Source organism: Rhinopithecus roxellana, chromosome 1, assembly GCF_007565055.1.
Source record: "Rhinopithecus roxellana isolate Shanxi Qingling chromosome 1, ASM756505v1, whole genome shotgun sequence".
Classification (NCBI taxonomy): Eukaryota; Metazoa; Chordata; class Mammalia; order Primates; family Cercopithecidae; genus Rhinopithecus; species Rhinopithecus roxellana.
Window position 1 is genome coordinate 51,237,987 of NC_044549.1, and position 17,967 is coordinate 51,255,953.

The 17,967-nt window shown below is 43.8% G+C and overlaps 1 protein-coding gene across 3 annotated transcripts in view; it reads right to left on the reverse strand.

Moving 5' to 3' along the window:
* The window catches only part of C1H3orf20 (chromosome 1 C3orf20 homolog), a 101,368-nt gene that overhangs the window by 65,514 nt on the left and 17,887 nt on the right, over window positions 1-17,967 (reverse strand). For all 3 annotated transcript variants that reach the window (XM_010381521.2, XM_010381523.2, XM_010381522.2), the window contains exons 6-7: window positions 5,673-5,805; window positions 4,312-4,596 (exon numbers count right to left, since the gene is read on the reverse strand). In XM_010381521.2, coding sequence (XP_010379823.2) covers window positions 4,312-4,596; window positions 5,673-5,805 — 418 coding nt within the window. The remainder of the gene's footprint in view (window positions 1-4,311; window positions 4,597-5,672; window positions 5,806-17,967) is intronic.

Sequence of the window (17,967 nt, forward strand, 5' to 3'; positions counted from 1 at the left end):
GAAAATTTACCTGAAATTGTAAGAGATTCCAAGCAACCAAAATAGTCTTGAAAAAAAAAAAAAAACAAGTGGGAGGACTCACACTACCTTAGCAAAACTTGCTACAAAACTACAATAACCAAAACAGTGTGGTACAGGCATAAAGACAGACATATGTGTTAATGGCTTAGAATTGACAGTCCAAAAATAAACCCGTACATCTATAGTTCTATAGTCAATTGACTTTTGACAAGGGTGCCATGACCATTCAATGGGGAAAGAATGCCTCTTAAATAAATGGTACTGGGACAATTAGCTATCCACACGCAAAGGAAAGAAATTGGAACCTTATCTTATACCACACACAAAAATTAACTCAAAATGCTTCAAAGACCACAAGACCTATAAGTATAAACCTCTTAGGAAAAAACACAGGGGGCTGGGCATGGTGGCTTATGCCCGTAATCCCAGCACTTTGGGAGGCCAAGGTGGGTGGATCACCTGAGGTCAGGAGTGAGTTCAAGACCAGCCTGACCAACATAGAGAAAACCCATCTCTACTAAAAATACAAAATTAGTCCAGCATGGTGGTGCGTACCTGTAATCCCAGCTACTCAGGAGGCTGAGGCAGAAGAAACGCTTGAACCCAGGAGGCAGAGGTTATGGTGAGCTGGATCACACCATTGTACTCCAGCCTGGGCAACAAGAGCAAAACTCTGTCTCAAAAAAAAAAAAAAAAAAAAAAAAAAAAAAAAGAAGAGGAAAACACAGGGGTAAATGTTATAACCTTGGATTTGGCGATGGTTTTTTAGACATAAAGCCTAATGCATAAGCAGCAAAAGAAAGGTGGAAAAAATTGGACTTCATCAAAATTTAAAAGTTTTTGTGCATTAAATGATGCTATTGAAAGAGTGAAAAGACATCTGACAGTACAGGAAAAAATACTTGCAAATCACATATCTGATAAGCATCTAGTATCTATGCATGATATGTAAAGAACCCTTACAACTTGTTTTTATTTTATTTTATTTTATTTTATTTATTTTATTTTATTTTATTTTATTTTATTTTTTTGAGAAGGAGTCTCGCTCTGTCGCCCAGGCTGGAGTGCGGTGGCCGGATCTCAGCTCACTGCAAGCTCCGCCTCCCAGGTTTACGCCATTCTCCTGCCTCAGCCTCCCGAGTAGCTGGGACTACAGGCGCCCGCCACCTTACCCGGCTAGTTTTTTTTTGTATTTTGTAGTAGAGACGGGGTTTCACCATGTTTGCCAGGATGGTCTCGATCTCCTGACCTCGTGATCCGCCCGTCTCGGCCTCCCAAAGTGCTGGGATTACAGGCTTGAGCCACTGCACCCGGCCAAGAACCCTTACAACTTGTTTTAAAGAAAGACAGCTCAATCAAAACATGAGCAAGGACTTCGATACACATTTCTCCAAAGAAGATGTACCAAAACACACACACACACACACACACACACACACACACACACACACACACACGAAAAGATGCTCTATGCCATTCATCATTAGGTTAATATAAGTTAAAACCACAGTAAGATACCACTCACACCCACTAGAATGAATGAATGCAGTGCAGTGAACATTAAGACAGGTCTGGGGTCTGAAGCTGCCAAATGCAAACCAATTATAGCTTAGAGCTTTATGATATTCCCAGTGCAGACATACCTTTTTTTTTTTTTTTGAGACAGAGTCTTTGCTCTGTCGCCCAAGCTAGACTGCAGTGGCTCGATCTCAGCTCACTGCAAGCTTCACCTCCTGAGTTCATGCCATTCTCCTGCCGCAGCCCCCTGAGTAGCTGGGACTACAGGTGCCCACCACCACGCCCGGCTAATTTTTTGTATTTTTAGTAGAGACGGGGTTTCACCATGTTAGCCAGGATGGTCTTAATCTCCTGACCTCGTAATCCGCCCGCCTCGGCCTCCCAAAGTGCTGGGATTACAGGCGTGAGCCACCGCGCCCGGCCCAGACATATCATTTTTGCCTGAGAGCTTGACCAGCAATCTCTATGAAAACAGAATCAACTACTGAACCCAGTGTTCTATGGAAGCCATTAGGTGAAAGAAGAGCTTTCCAAACATTTTCCGTACTTGAGAGGGATCAAACAGCTGCACAAGTGTTCTGACTATTTGAACACAGTAACACAGAATTTCTCCTTTAAGATCACTGGGTTCAACTTCCTCATCTTATAATCAAGGGAAGTGAGGCAAAGAGATCAAGTGACTTGTGCAGGGTCACCAAAAACAACTGAGCCTAGAGCCCTGGTCTTTTAGGACTCTCAAAGAGAAGAGCATTAATTGCCAGGATGTGATCATTGCTGGCATGTGAGTCAAGAGTGCCAGTAGCAATGGATCAAAAGTTTGGGGGAATCTCTCAGACCGTTTGGGGGTAGCGGGTGGGAAGGTGCTCAGAACTCTGGGACAAGTGAGAGAACAGAAATTCCTGCAGGCTAGGGTGCTGTGCTCTTATCATACACAAGCCCACCCTCTTTCTGAAGCCCCTGATAGAAGGCTAATTCATAGACATTGCTTCATGAGGAGCTCAGGGAGATCATCCTATTAAATGCAGCGAAGAGTCAGAAAGAAGCGGGGGTGGGGCACAACACAACCCATTGCAAGCAGCAGCTGCTCTCGAAGGAGTCAGCTGTGTTCAATACTGTGGACGTGTTGCAAGCAGGGCCGAGCAGAGTGTGATGAATGGATTCATTTACGGTCTGAGAAACAATGAGACTTCTTTGACAGAGCGCTTAAATCCTCAATTCCCAGTTCAGTCAAGAGGAGGACAAAGGAAGCAAGGGGGCTGCTGCCAGGAGAGCCTGGTTGGGGGCCTTGGCCTTTGTGAAAGTGGTTGAGACAGCCCAGAGACACGTCCTCTCCTCCAAGAAAGGGGCAGGGGATCCTGAGTGCCCAGTGATTTTATTATTAAAATGAGATCCACTTCCATCGCCCTCTACCCTGCTCTGTGCTAGAGGAAATAATCCTTAAAGGTATAAAAATGGTACCCAAGAGAGGACCCTAAATTGAGGCAACGAGGCCCTGAACCCAGGCCTAGCTTGGCCACAGAATTCCTTTTGTGGCATACAGTCAGTTACACCATGCCTTTGGGTCTCAGTTTTCCCATTTCTACAGTGAAGGGGCAGAAACAAATGACTGTGTTTCCCATCCGTGACATTTTATGTAACTAGACTGCGTAACCTGGAATAAGTGCTTTGCCCTCTCAGGCCTCGGAGTCCTTGTGGCCAAATGAATGACATCTGTGATCTGGTCCAGCTCTAGAACATGTTAAGTTTGGGCAACAGGACCCCCAAAAAGAACATAAGGTACAAGGTGACTTCCAACCCAGACATTCTCTAAAGGGAGCCCTCTCTTTTGCTTTTACCACCCAAATTCAAACTCCTTCTCTTCACTTTAAAAGGAGCAATTAAAGTTGCTTCCTCTGAAGTACAAATGGTCTATTAACTCCATTATCTGAATTCATTGCACGTGATAGATACTCGATACACATCTGTGAATGAAGAAAATAATCAGACTCAAATCACTCTGAGGTATGCACAGCCCTCAGGGCTCACCCTCCAAGGAGATTTGTCTTTTCAAACTCAGATCCAAAGACAGGCTTTGGAGGTTGGTAAATGCCCTGCAATCACAGGTAACGCCTTACAGGCATGTGTAGATAAGTGCTTATTTGTAGGGAGAAGGTCTATAGCTTTCATCAGATTCTCAAAGAGAAAATGTTTCTCCTTTTGTTGCTCCTACATCCAAGGTTGGGACACAGCTAGCACTAGGCTCATGAGCCCAGTCACATCTCAGCTGCAGAGCAGTCAGGGCCCAGCAGATAGCGCATTTGGGGTGAGGTCTCAGGCTCCAAGGATGTGGATGGGTGAAGTATGCAAGGACCACAGAGCTTAACCACTGAGCCAAGGAGAGAAGGATGAAGGTTCCCAATTGTTTAAGGCCTCATAACTCCCTCCTCTCCACTAGAGATGATTTGTTTTGTGTCTTTAACCTTGTCTCAACTGAGAGGTCCTCAAAGGCAGGGACTTTGTCTGCATTCCCAGCCTGCACTGACAAGCTTCTCATAGGTAGCTGGGGTTTGGTATGTTCATGTTGATCTGAACTGAACTTGAGGCTTGAAACTTATTACCTCCTCCTCTGACCTCTTGAGTCTGATATAGACAAACTCTTAATACCCAAGAGACCCATCACCAGGCTTCTCTGATAACTAAAAGGCCCAAGGAAATATTTGGGCTGTGTCAAGTCCTGGAGTTCTCTGGGGTTGAGTAGCTGGGGAGATAGGGTGGCACCAAATAAAAGGATACTAAACGAAGGAGGAGCCGTCATAGAAGGTGTAATGAAACTTGAAGGCCTTCTTGGGCGCCTTCCCCTCTTGACAATGCCGACTGAAGAGATGGTTGGCGGATGATGGGTGAGGTGTGGGGGTGAGAGTCTGAGCACTTGCGGTGGGAGGGTAATGTAAACCCGGGGTGGTCTGAGAGTCTCCTTTGCGGGCCATCATTAGATGAGAGGGCATCTTTGCCTTGTAGTTTCGTAAGATCATGGGGTAGGAGATATTCCTCCCTTTCCACGTGGCCCTTTCGGCTTCTCTGCAGAGAAGGAGACCAATATATTGTCTAGCCTCTTGGTTCTCACGCACCAGGGATGCTCTCTACAGCCCCTCCTTAGTACCCAAGACCCCTATCCCATTCCCCTGTGCCCAAAGTACACGTCCCCAACCCATGCTCCCTCGTCCATAAAGGTAGTTTTTGGGAAGAACTGGGAAGTTCCCAGTGCCCATCTAAGAACAGCCCTTGCCTGATTTCCACCTGAGCCTGAGGGTGAGGACCTATGGAGTGGGACTGTGTGTGGAAGTGTGGGGGGGGGGTCCTGAGGGTTTGAAGACCTTGCTCACTCCAGTCCTGAGGTTTCAGGGAACAGAGCTTCCTTCTAGAGTGTCACAGTGAGGAGGCAAACAGTGGCTGCCCTCTCCCCATGTTCTAGCCCAGCGACCCCCAAGAGACATATATGACTAAGCTATTAGATGTGAACAGGTGCTTAAGTCCTTTATACCCAATGGCCTGGGCCCTGAGAGAAATGTTGAGTAAATTGCTAGGGCTTGTGGGATGGCCCCACAGAATGATAAAAACCACTAACTACCCATGTCAAGTGTCTTTTTGGTTTGTTTTGAGAGGTTTTTGTTTGTCTTGTAGAACATCTGGCAAATTAAGTTAAGAAACAAACAGGGCACAAAAGCCCTAAATGTAAGGAGTCATGCAACAGGGCATCCCCGGCAAGGTGTTGCAGAGGTAGAGAGCATTGCTGAGCAGGGGCAGGAGGCAGGCCACTGGAGCTGTGTGAGCTCAGGCAATTTCTTACTCACATAACTGCTTAGGCTGCCTCAGTTTCCCCATCCACAAAATGGGCATCAATCCTGTCTTCCTTGCATGGTTGCAGTGATATTGTAGGGAGGATGGTGAGCAAGGAAGGACAGGGGTGTGTGTCTGCCTGTGAGGGAAGCTGCACCTGTGGCTGTTGTGGGGAGTACCGCATAACCCATGCTCTCAGGCAGCATGTCTCCCACACTTCTGTGACTGGACACTCACATATACACAGGGACTCCCAGCTGGGGGTCGGGCTTTCTCAGAACCCTTGCCTCCCCCGACCCAAGCACTTAGGTGCTCACATGTGGCGACACAACTCCTGCAGCTTCTCGCGGGCCTCAGGGCAGGGGTCGCTGAACTCCAGGCTGTTGGCAGGGGTTCCCACTCCTCGATGCGGGGGCGGCATGCTGACATCTTCTATAGTTCTAGATTTGCCTGTAGTTGGAGGGCAAGAAGTTACAGAGATGCCCAAGACCATGGGAACCCACCTTTTGCATCAGTGTGACCTGAATGTGAGACTTGGAGTCAAAGGAAATCATTCTGGAACTTTAAAATTTGTCCCGCTGGATTTTGGACTTGCATGGGCCCTGTAACCCCTTTATTTTGGCCATTTTTTTCCCATTTGGAATGGCTGTATTTACTCAATACCTGCAACCCCACTGTATCTAGGAAGTAACTAGCTTGCTTTTGATTTTACAGGCTCATAGGTGGAAGGAACTTGCCTTGTCTCAGATGAGACTTTGGACTATTGGGTTAATGGTGAAATGAGTTAAGGCTTTGGGGGACTGTTGGGAAGGCATGGTTGCTTTTGAAATGTGAGAACATGGTCAGGCATGGTGGCTCGTGCCTGTAATCCCAGCACTTTGGGAGGCCGAGGCAAGCAGATCACCTGAGGTCAGGAGTTCGAGACCAGCCTGGCCAACATGGTGAAACCCCGTCTCTACAAAAAATACAAAAATTAACTGGGCGTGCTGGTGTACACCTGTAGTTCCAGCTACTCAGGAGGCTGAGGCAATAAAATCTCCTGAACCTGGGAGGTGGAGGTTGCAGTGAACCGAGACCACACCACTGCACTCTAGCCTGGGTGACACAGTGAGACTCCATCTCAAAAAAAAAAAAAAAGGAAATGTGAGGACATGAGATTTGGAGGAGCCAGGGGCAGAATGATATGGTTTGGCTGTGTCCCTACCCAAATCTTAACTTGAATTGTATCTCCCAGAATTCTCACTTGTTGTGGGAGGAACCCAACGGGAGGTAATTGAATCATGGGGGCCGGTCTTCCCTGTGCTATTCTCGTAATAGTGAATACGTTTCATGAGATCTGATGGGTTCATCAGGCATTTCCGCTTTTGCTTCTTCCTCATTTTCTCTTGCTGCTATGTAAGGAGTGCCTTTCACCTCCTGCCATGATTCTGGGGCCTCCTCAGCTATATGGAACTGTAAGTCCAACTAAACCTCTTTTTCTTCCCAGTCTTGGATATCAGCAGCATGAAAACTAATATAGGAGGGGTTTTAGAAAATGGTTTTTCAAGACATTGTGTTTACCAGGGGACATGGAGCCAGGAAAAGTAGGAGAGCAGCATCCTCTAAATATCAGAATATTGGTGGTATCATTGATGCTCACCAGGAATTGTTGACTGGTCAGTTATCAAACAGAGATGTTACTCATACTGCGAGTCATCCATGATGGATGTGTCAGGGACTGACTTGTGCAAGTGATGAGACTGGCCATGTCTCCCCGGGTTCCAGGAAAAGAGCATTTCTGGGGCTTGACTGCCCTCACTGAATTGGACCCTTTTGATTCTCCTGATTAAAGACACAAAGTCTCTATTTATTCTCAATCCGCTTGAAAACTTCTCTGATGATGGCTAATCTTGGGTCTTCTGGAGGGAGCCCAAGTGCCACAGGCACAGATCACTGTCATCTGAGTCTCTGCAGACTGGATGACAATGATCTGCATGACCTGGATGACAACGATCTGTGCCTGTGATATAATTTTCACAGCTGTCCTCCATGACAGGTAGTATGAGGATGTGGTTATGTGGAGTCATGGCAGTGATCCTCCCACCCTAGGTTCCAGGGGCATCTATTTAGTCATTTGTGTCAAGTCCTACCTACACTGAACCTCTGACTCCCACCCAGTTGCAGCCTCATAGTATGCAGGCTCAATTTCACCTTAGATTTGAGGATGAAACCTGGCTTTGGGTGGGGGCATTTCTCAGGCTCTAACTGAAGCCCTGAGGGCCTCAGAATGGAGGCTTCCTTGCTGCTGGTGAATCCTGGGGGTTGTTGGCCAATGCTTGGGGACCATCTCTGGTATCTGCCACCCTGAGTGGTTCCTGGTCACTTCCCCCACTTCTCCTGCCAACAGGGACCAGAGACTGAACCCTGAACTTAAGCCTAGGGCCTGAGGTCCAGCGACCTGCTGGCGGGCCACCTGGAGCATCTGCTGGATTGAGCCACTATGTCTGACCTGCCCCAGGTGCCTTGGGCTCCTCAAAGGTGATGCTCTCTTGCTCTGACTAGGAACTACCATTAATAGTTCTCTTCTTGTAACGTTGGATACCTTCCAGAAATAGCTGCCGTCCCCTCAGGGAGTAAGCCCAACTCCTGGAGCTGGTGCTCAAAGTCGGCCTGGCCCCAGAACTGCCAGCAGGTGAGGTGGAACAGCATATAGACGTGGAATGGATGGTGGAGGCCCCCAAACCCAAAGTGACTTCAAACCAGAATGGCTATAGCAAAATCAGGCATCATTCATACATATGTCATAGGACAACAGGCATAAACTGGGACATTGCCAGGCTAGCTTGGACCCACAGTTACTTATGAGCTATGAGGCAAGGCTAATCACCCATGCTAGCATGCACATGTGAGCCTAATTCCTAAACAAAATTAAGGCCCTATAATGCAGCATCACGGAATATACATCCCAGTGTCAATGGACACAACAAGGCGGCTAAAAGTTGGGTGGCAAAGGAAAGCAGCCACATAGACAAGAGGCCAATAGACATGCAGCAGTCCCCCCAGTCCTTGAGAGATACATTCCAGGACCCCTAGTAAATGCCTGAAACCGTGGATAGTACCAAACCTGCATATGCTATGATTTTTACATGTACACCTATGATAAAGTTTAATTGATAAGTTAGACCCTAAGAGATTAACAATAACTCCTACTAAAATAGAACAATTAAAACAATATATTGTAATAAAAGTTAGGTGGAGGGGTGGGGAAAGATGGCCAAATAGAAGGCTCTACTGATTGTCCTCCCCATAGGAACACCAAATTTAACAACTACCTACACAAAAAAGCATCTTCAAAATAGCCAAAGACCAGGTAAGCACTCATAGTACCTGATTTTAACTTCATATTGCTGAAAGAGGCACTGGAGAAGTAGGAAAGACAGTCTTGAATTGCTGACACAACCCCTCCCCATCCCTGGCAGCAGCTACATGGCACAGAGAGAGGATCTATGCATTTGGGAGAGGGAGAGTGCAGTGATTGTCAGACTTTGCATTGAACTCAGTGCTTTCCCGTCATAGTGGAAAGCAAAACCAGGTTGAACTCAGCTGAAGCTCACTCATGAAGGGAGCATTTAGACCTGCCCTAGCCAAAGGGGAGTCACCCATCCCAGTGTCTGCATCCTGCGTTTTGGCAAGCCTGTCCATTGTGGGCTCTGGATTCTAAATAAACTTGAAAGGCAACCTAGGCCGTAAGGACTGCAACTCCCAGGCAAGCCTTAGTGCTGAGCTGGGCTCAGAGCCAATGGATTTAGAGGGTATGCAACCTACTGAGGCACCAGCTGGGGCAGCTAAGGGAGTGCTTGTGACACCCCTCCCCCAATCCCAAGTGGCGCAGTGCATGGCTCCAAAAAAGACCCCTTTCTTCCACTTGAGGAGAGAAGAGGGAAGAGTAAAAAGGACTTCGTTTAACATCTTGGATACCAGTTTAGCCACAGTAGGATAGGGTACCAGTCAGTGTCATGAGGCCCCCATTCCAGGCCCTAGCTCCCAGATTACATTTCTAGATACATCCTGGGCCAGAAGGGAACCTACTTCCTTGAAGGGAAGGACCCAGTCCTGGCAGGACCCATCACCTGCTGACTGAAGAGCCCTTGGGCCCTGAATAACCAGCAGTGATACCCAGGTAGTAGGCTGTGGGCCTTGGGTGACACTCTGAGACATGCTGGCTTCGGGAGAGACTCAGCACATTCTCAGATGTGGTGGTCACAGTGAGGGACTCCTTCTGCTTGAGAAAAGCAGAGGGAAACGTAAAGAGGACTTTGTCTTGCACCTTATATACTAGCTCAGCAATGAGGAGGCAGAGCACTAAGGGGCTCTTGGGGTCCCTGATTCCAGGCCTTGGCTCTTGGATGCCATTTCTATACCTGTCCTGGGGCACAGGGGAGCCCACTGCCCTGAAGAGTGAGTCCAGGCCTAACTAAAGAGTCCTTGGACCTTAAGTGAACAGTTGCAGTAGCCTGGCAGTACTCCCCATGGACCTGGTGGTGGTGGCCAAAGCGTGAGACTCCTCTGCCTATGGAACAGGGAGGGAAGAGTGGGAAGGACTGTGTCTCATGGTTTGAGTGCCAGCTCAGCCACAGTACAATAGAACATCAGGTAGATTTTGAAGGTGTTTTACTCTAGTCCTGGCTCCCAGACAACATCTCTGGACCTGCCTGGGGCCTGTGGGAACTTTCTGCCCTAAAGGGAAGAACAGAAACCTGGCTGGCTTCACCACCTGCTGATTGTAGATTCCCTAGGGGCCTTCAGCAAATATAGGCAGTAGTCTGGCAGTAGTTACAGCAGGTCTTGGGCAAGACCCAGTGCTGTGCTGGCTTTAGGTTTCACCCAGTGCAGTCCCAGTGGTGGTGGCCACAGGGATACTTATGTCACCCCATCTCCAGCTCCAGGTGGCTCAGCACAGAGAGAGACTCCATTTGTTTGGGAGAAAGCAGGGAAGAGAACAAGAGTCTCTGTGAAATTCTAGAGAATTCTCCTGGATCTTATCCAAGATCACCAAGGCAGTACCTCTCTGAGTCAGAAAGAACCACAATGTTACTGGGCTTGGGTTGCCCCCTAATGCAGATATGGCTTAGGTCACAACACCCAAGCCCTTTCAAATACCTGGAAAGCCTTCCCAAGAAGGAAAAGTACAAACAACCAACCCCATAACTCTTCAATGGCGACACTGATGAACATCCACAGGCATCAAGGCCATCCAGGAAGATATGATTTCACAAAATGAACTAAATAAGGCACTAGTGACCAATCCTGGAGAAAGATACGTTACCTTTCAGACAGAGAATTTAAAATAGCTGCTTTGAGGAAACTCAAAGAAATTCAAGATAACACAGAGAAAGAATTCAGAATTCTATCATTTAACGAAGAGATTGAAGACAGTGTGGTGATTCCTCAAGGATCTAGAACTAGAATTGCCATTTGACCCAGCCATCCCATTACTGGGTATATACCCAAAGGATTATAAATCATGCCACTATAAGACACATGCACACATATGTTTACTGCGGCACAATTCACAATAACGAAGACTTAGAACCAACCCAAATGTCCATCAGTGATAGACTGGATTAAGAAAATGTGGCACGGCCGGGCGCGGTGGCTCAAGCCTGTAATCCCAGCACTTTGGGAGGCCGAGACGGGTGGATCACGAGGTCAGGAGATCGAGACCATCCTGGCTAATACGGTGAAACCCCGTCTGTACTAAAAAATACAAAAAAACTAGCCGGGCGAGGTAGCGGGCGCCTGTAGTCCCAGCTACTTGGGAGGCTGAGGCAGGAGAATGGTGTAAACCCAGGGGGCGGAGCTTGCAGTGAGCTGAGATCACGCCACTGCACTCCAGCCTGGGCGACAGAGCAAGACTCCGTCTCAAAAAAAAAAAAAAAAGAAAATGTGGCACATATGTATCATGGAATACTATGCAGCCATAAAAAAGGATGAGTTCATGCCCTTTGCAGGGACATGGATGAAGCTGGAAACCATCATTCTCAGCAAACTATCACAAGGACAGAAAACCAAACACCGCACTCACAGGTGGGAATTGAACAATGAGATCACTTGGCCACAGGGCAGGGAACATCACACACTAGGGCTTGTTGCGGTGGTCAGAGGCTGGGGGAGGGATAGCATTTGGAGAAATACCTAATATAAATGATGAGTTGATGGGTGCAGCAAACTAACATGGCACTTGTACACCTATGTATCAAACCTGCACATTGTGCACATATACCCTAGAACTTAAAGTATAATAAAAAATAATAATAATAGGCTAGGCGTGATGGCTTACGCCTGTAATCCCAGCACTTTGGGAGGCTGAGGCGGGCGGATCACAGGGTCAGGAGATCGAAACCATCCTGGCTAACATGGTGAAACCCTGTCTCTACTAAAAAATATACAAAAAAATTAGCTGGGTGCGGTGGCAGGTGCCTGTAGTCCCAGCTACTCGGGAGGCTGAGGCAGGAGAATAGCGTGAACCTTGGAGGCGGAGCTTGCAGTGAGCTGAGATCGTGCCATTGCACGCCAGCCTGGGCGACAGAGCAAGACTCCATCTCAAAAATAAATAAATAAATAAATAAATAATAATTTTTAAAAAGAGACTGAAATAATTTTAAAGAATCAAGCAGAAATTCTGGATTCAAAAATACAAGTGACATTCTGAGAAATGAGTCAGAATCTTTTATCAGCAGAATTTATCAAGCAGAAGAAAGAATTAAGCCGGGCACGGTGGTCAAGCCTGTAATCCCAGCACTTTGGGAGGCCGAGATGGGCGGATCACGAGGTCAGGAGATCGAGACCATCCTGGCTAACACGGTGAAACCCCGTCTCCACTAAAAAATACAAAAACTAGCCAGGCGTGGTGGCCGGCGCCTGTAGTCCCAGCTACTCGGGAGGCTGAGGCAGGAGAATGGTGTGAACCCAGGAGGCGGAGCTTGCAGTGAGCTGAGATCCGGCCACTGCACTCCAGCCTGGGCGACAGCGAGACTCCGTCTCAAAAAAAAAAAAAAAAAAAAAAAAAAAAAGAAAGAATTAGTGAGCTTGAAGACAGCCTGTTTGAAAATACACAGTCAGAGGAGACAAAAGAAAAAAGAATAAAGAATGAAACATGGCTACAAGATCTAGAAAATAACCTCAAAAGGGCAAATTTAAGAGTTATTGGCCTTAAAGATGAGGTAGAGAAAGAGACAGGGGTAGAAAGTTTATTCAAAGAAATAATAACAGAGAACTTCCCAAACCTAGAGAAAGATACCAAAATTCAAGTACAAGAAGGTCATAGAACACTAAGCAGATTTAACCCAAAGAAGACTACTTTAAGGCATTTAATAACTAAACTCCCGAAGGTCAAGGATCCTAAGAAAGGATACTAAAAGCAGCAAGAGAAAAGAAACAAATAGCTTACAATGGAGCTCCATTTGTCTGGCAGCAGACTTTTCAGTGGAAATGTTACAGGCCAGGAGAGACTGGCATGACATATTTAAAGGGTTGAAGGAAAAAACCTTTTACCCTAGAATAGTATATCTTGTGAAAATATCCTTCAAAATGAAGAAATAAAGACTTTCCTAGACAAACAAAAGCAGAGGAATTTCATCAACACCAGACCTCTCCAGAAAGAAAAGGTGTTAGTATAAAACTCACTGGTAATAGTACAGAGAAAACCAGAATATTACAATACTGTTACTAAGGTGTGTAAGCTACTATTATCTCAAGTAGAAAGACTAAAAGACAAATCCATAAAAAATAATAGCTACAGGTCAGCACGGTGGCTCACGCCTATAATCCCAGCACTTTGGGAGGCCAAGGCAGGCAGATCACTTGAGGTCAGGAGTTCGAGATCAGCCTGGCCAACATAGTGAAACCCCCATCTCTACTAAAAATACAAAAATTAGCTGGGTGTGGTGGCATGTGCCTGTAGTCCCAGCTACTTGGGAGGCTGAGGCAGGAGAACTGCTTGAACTCAGGAGAAGGAGGTTGCAGTCAGCCAAGACATGCCACTGCACTGCAGCCTGGGTGACAGAGCGTGACTCCTTCTCAAAAAAAAAAAAAAAATAATAATAATAATAGCTACAACTTTTCAAGATATAGTACAATAAGATATAAATAGAAATAACAAAAAGTTAAAATGTGGGGGGATGAAGTTAAGGTGTAGAGTTTATTAGTTTTCTCTTTGCTTGTTTGTTTCTTTGTTTATGCAAACAGTGTGAAGTTGTTATCAGCTTAAAATAATGAGTTATAAAATAGTATTTGCAAGCCTCATGGTCAACTCAAATCAAAAAACACATAATGGGTACACAAAAAATAAAAAAACAAGAAATTTAATCATACCACGAGTAAAATCACCTTCAGTAAAAGGAAGACAAGGAGGAAGGAAAGAAGAATAAGAAGACCACAAAACAACCAGAGAACAACAAAATGGCAGGAGTAGGTCCTTACTTATCAATAATAACATTGAATGTAAATGGACTAAACTCTCCAATCAAAAGACATAGAGTTATTGGATGGATAAAAAAATAAGACCCCATGATCAGAAGCACATTCCACTTATAAAGACACACATAGACTGAAAATAAAGGAATGAAAAAAAGATGTTACATGCAAATGGAAATCAAAAAAGAACAGGAGTAGTTATACTTAGACAAAATAGATTTTGAAACAAAAACTATAGAAAGAGACAAGAAGGTCACTATATAATAAAGAAGTCAATTCAGCAAGAAGATATAACAACTGTAAATATATATACACCCAACACTGGAGCAGCCAGACACATAAAGCAAATATTATTAGAGCTAAAGAGAGAGAAAGACCCCAATAAAATAATAGCTGGAGAGAGCAACACCCCGCTTTCAGCATTGGATAGATCTTCCAGACGGAAAATCAACAAACATCAGACTTAATCTGTATTATAGACCAAATGGACCTAATAGATATTTATAGAACATTTCATCCAATGGCTGCAAAATACACATTCTTTTCCTTAGCACATGGATCATTTTCAAAGCTAGATCATATGTTAGGTCACAAAACAAGTCTTAAAACATTGAAAAAAAAAAAAAAAAAACCCTGAAATAACAGCAACCATCTTCTCTGACCACAATGGAATAAAACTATAAATCAAAGAGGAATTTTGGAAACTATATAAATTCTTGGAAATTAAACAACATGCTCCTGAATGACCAGTGGGTCAATGAAGAAATTAAGAAGGAAATTTAAAAAAATTCTTGAAGCAAAAGACAATGGAAACACAACATACCAAAACCTATGGGATACAGTGAAAGCAGTACTAAGAGGAAAATTTACAGCTGTTAAGTGCCCACATCAAAAAGAAGAAAAACTTCAGCCCAGGCATGGTGGCTTATGCCGTAATCCCAGCACTTTGAGAGGCCAAGGAAGGTGGATCACTTGAGGTCAGAAGTTCAAGACCAGCCTGGTCAACATTGTGAAACCCTGTCTCTACTAAAAATACAAAAATTACCCAGACATGGTGGTGCGCGTCTGTAATTCCAGCTACTCAGGAGGCTGAGGCAGGAGAATTGCTTGAACTCGGGAGGCAGAGATTGCAGTGAACTGAGATCACACCACTGCACTCCAGCCTGAGGCAACAGAGTAAGACTTCATCTCAAAAAACAAAAAAGAGAGAAGAAGAAGAAGAAGAAAAACTTCAAATAAACAACCCAATGATGCAACTTAAAGAACTAGAAAAGCAAGCGCAAACCGAACACAAAATTAGTGGAAGAAAAGAAATAATAAAGATAAGATCAGAAATAAATAAAATGGAAACAAGAAAAACAATACAAGAGATCAATAAAAACAAAAGCTGTTTTATAAAAAAGTGAAACAAATTTGACAAGCCTTTAGCCAGACTAAGAAAAAAAGAGAGAAGATCCAATTAAATAAAACCAGAGATGAAAAAGGAGACAACTGATATTGCAAAAATTCAAAGGATCATTAGTCCCTATTATGAGCAACTATATGTCAATAAATTGGGAAATCTAGAAGAAATGGATAAATTCCTAGACACATACAACCTACCAAGACCGAGCCATGAAGAAATCCAAAACCTGAACAGACCAATAACAAGTAACGAGATCGAAACTATAATAAAAAGTCTCCCAGAAAAGAAAAGCCTGGGACCCAAGAGCTTCACTGTCAAATTCTACCAAACATTTAAAGAACGTACCAATCCTACTCAAACTTTTCTGAAAAATAGAGGAGGAAGGAATATTTATAAACTCATTCTATGATGCCAGTATTACTCTGATACCAAAACCAGACAAAGACACATAAAAAAAAAGAAAACTACAGGCCAATACCACTGATGAATATTGGTGCAAAAATCCTCAATACTAGCAAATTGAATTCAACAACACATTAAAAAGATCATTCATCATGACCAAGTGGGATTTATCTCTTGGATGCAAGGATGGTTCAACATATGCAAATCAATCAATGTGATACATCCTATCAACAGAATGAAGTACAAAAACCCTATGGCCATTTCAACTGATACTGGAAAAGCATTTGATAAAATTCAACATCCCTTCATGATAAAAACCCTCAAAAAACTGGGTATAGAAGGAATATGCTTTAACATAGTAAAACCCATATATGACAGACTCATACCTACTATCATACTGAATGGGGAAAAACAGGAACACGACAAGAACGCCCACTTTCACCACTTTTATTCAATATAGTACTGGGAATCCTGGCTAGAGCAATGAGAAAAGAGAAAGAAATAAAGGTCATCCAAATTGGAAAGGAAGAAGTCAAACTGTCCTTGTTTGCAGATCATATGATCTTATATTTGGAAAAACCTAATGACTCCACCAAAAAATTATTAGAACTGATAAACTCAGTAAGGTTACAGGATACAAAAATCAACATACCAAAATCAGTAGCATTTCTATATGCCAACAGTGGACAGCCTGAAAAAGAAACTAAGAAAGTAATTCCATTTAAAATAGTCACGAACTAAACAAAGAAATGAAAGATTTCTACAATGAAAACTATAAAACACTGATGCAAAAAAACTGAAGATGACATCAAAAAATGGAAAGCTATTCCATGTTCATGGATTGGAAGAATAAATACTATTAAAATGTCCGTACTACCCAAAGCAATCTACAGATTTAATGCAATCCCTATCAAAATACCAATGGCAGTCTTCACAGAAATAGAAAAAACATTCCTAAAGTTTATATGGAACCACAAAAGCCCTAGAATAGCCAAAGCTATCACAAATAAAAATAACAAAACTAGAGGAATCACTTTACCTGACTTCAAATTATACAACAGAGCTATAGTAACCAAAACAGCATGGTACTGGCATAAAAACAGACACGTAGGCCAGTGAAACACAATACAGAGCCCCAATATAAATCTATACATCTACAATGAACCCATTTATGACAAAGGTGCCAAGAACATACACTGGGGAAAGAACAATCTTTTCAATAAATGGTGCTGGGAAAACTGGATATCCATATACAGAAGGACCCCTATCTCTCACCATATACAAAAATAAAATCAAAATGGATTAAAGACTTAAATCTCAGGCCACAGACTATTAACTACTAATAGAAAACATTAGGGGAAACTCTCCAGGACAGTGGAGTGGGCAAAGATTTCTTGAGTAATACCCTACAAGCACAGGCAACCAAAACAAAAATGGACAAATCAGATCACATCAAGTTAAAAAGCTTCTGCACAGCAAAGGAAACAATCAACAAAGTGAAGAGACAACCCACAGACTGGGAGAAAATATTTGCAAACTACCCATTCGATAAAGGATTAATGACCAGAATATATTAGGAGTTCAAACAACTCTAGAAAAAAAAAATCTAATAATCTGATTGAATGAGCTTTCAAACTCATTCTTCTCAAAAAAAGACACATAAATGGCAAATAAGTGTATGAAAAGGTGCCCAACATCACTGATAGAGAAATGCAAATTAAAACTACAAGGTGATATCATCTCACCCAGCTAAAACGGCTTTTGTCCAAAAGACAGGCAACAACAAATGCTGGTGAAGATGTGGAGAAAAAGAAACCCTCATAACTGTTGGTGGGAATGTCAATTAGCACAACCACAGTTTGGGGGTTCCTCAAAAAAATAAAATTAGAGCTACTACACAATCCAGCAATTCCACTCCTAAGTATATACCTGAAAGAACAGAAATCAGTATAATAAAGAGATATCTGCACTCCCATGTTTAGGGCAGCACCTTTCATAATAGCCAAGATTTGGAAGCAACCTAAGTGTCAATCAACAACAGATAAATGGATGAAGAAAGTGTGGTACATACAGGTAATGGAGTATTAGTCAGCCATAAAAAGAGAATGAGATCCTGTCATTTGCAACAACATGAATGAAACTGGAGATCATTATGTTAAGTGAAATAAGCCAGGCACAGAAAGGCAAACTTCGTATGTTCTACTTTATCAAAGCTAAAAATTAAAACAATTAAACCCATGGAGATAGAGAGCAGATAGTCACCAGAGGCTGGGAAGGGTAGTGTGGAGTGGGAAGGGCTAATGGATACAAAAAAATAGTAAGAATGAATAAGACCTAGTAGTTGATAGCAT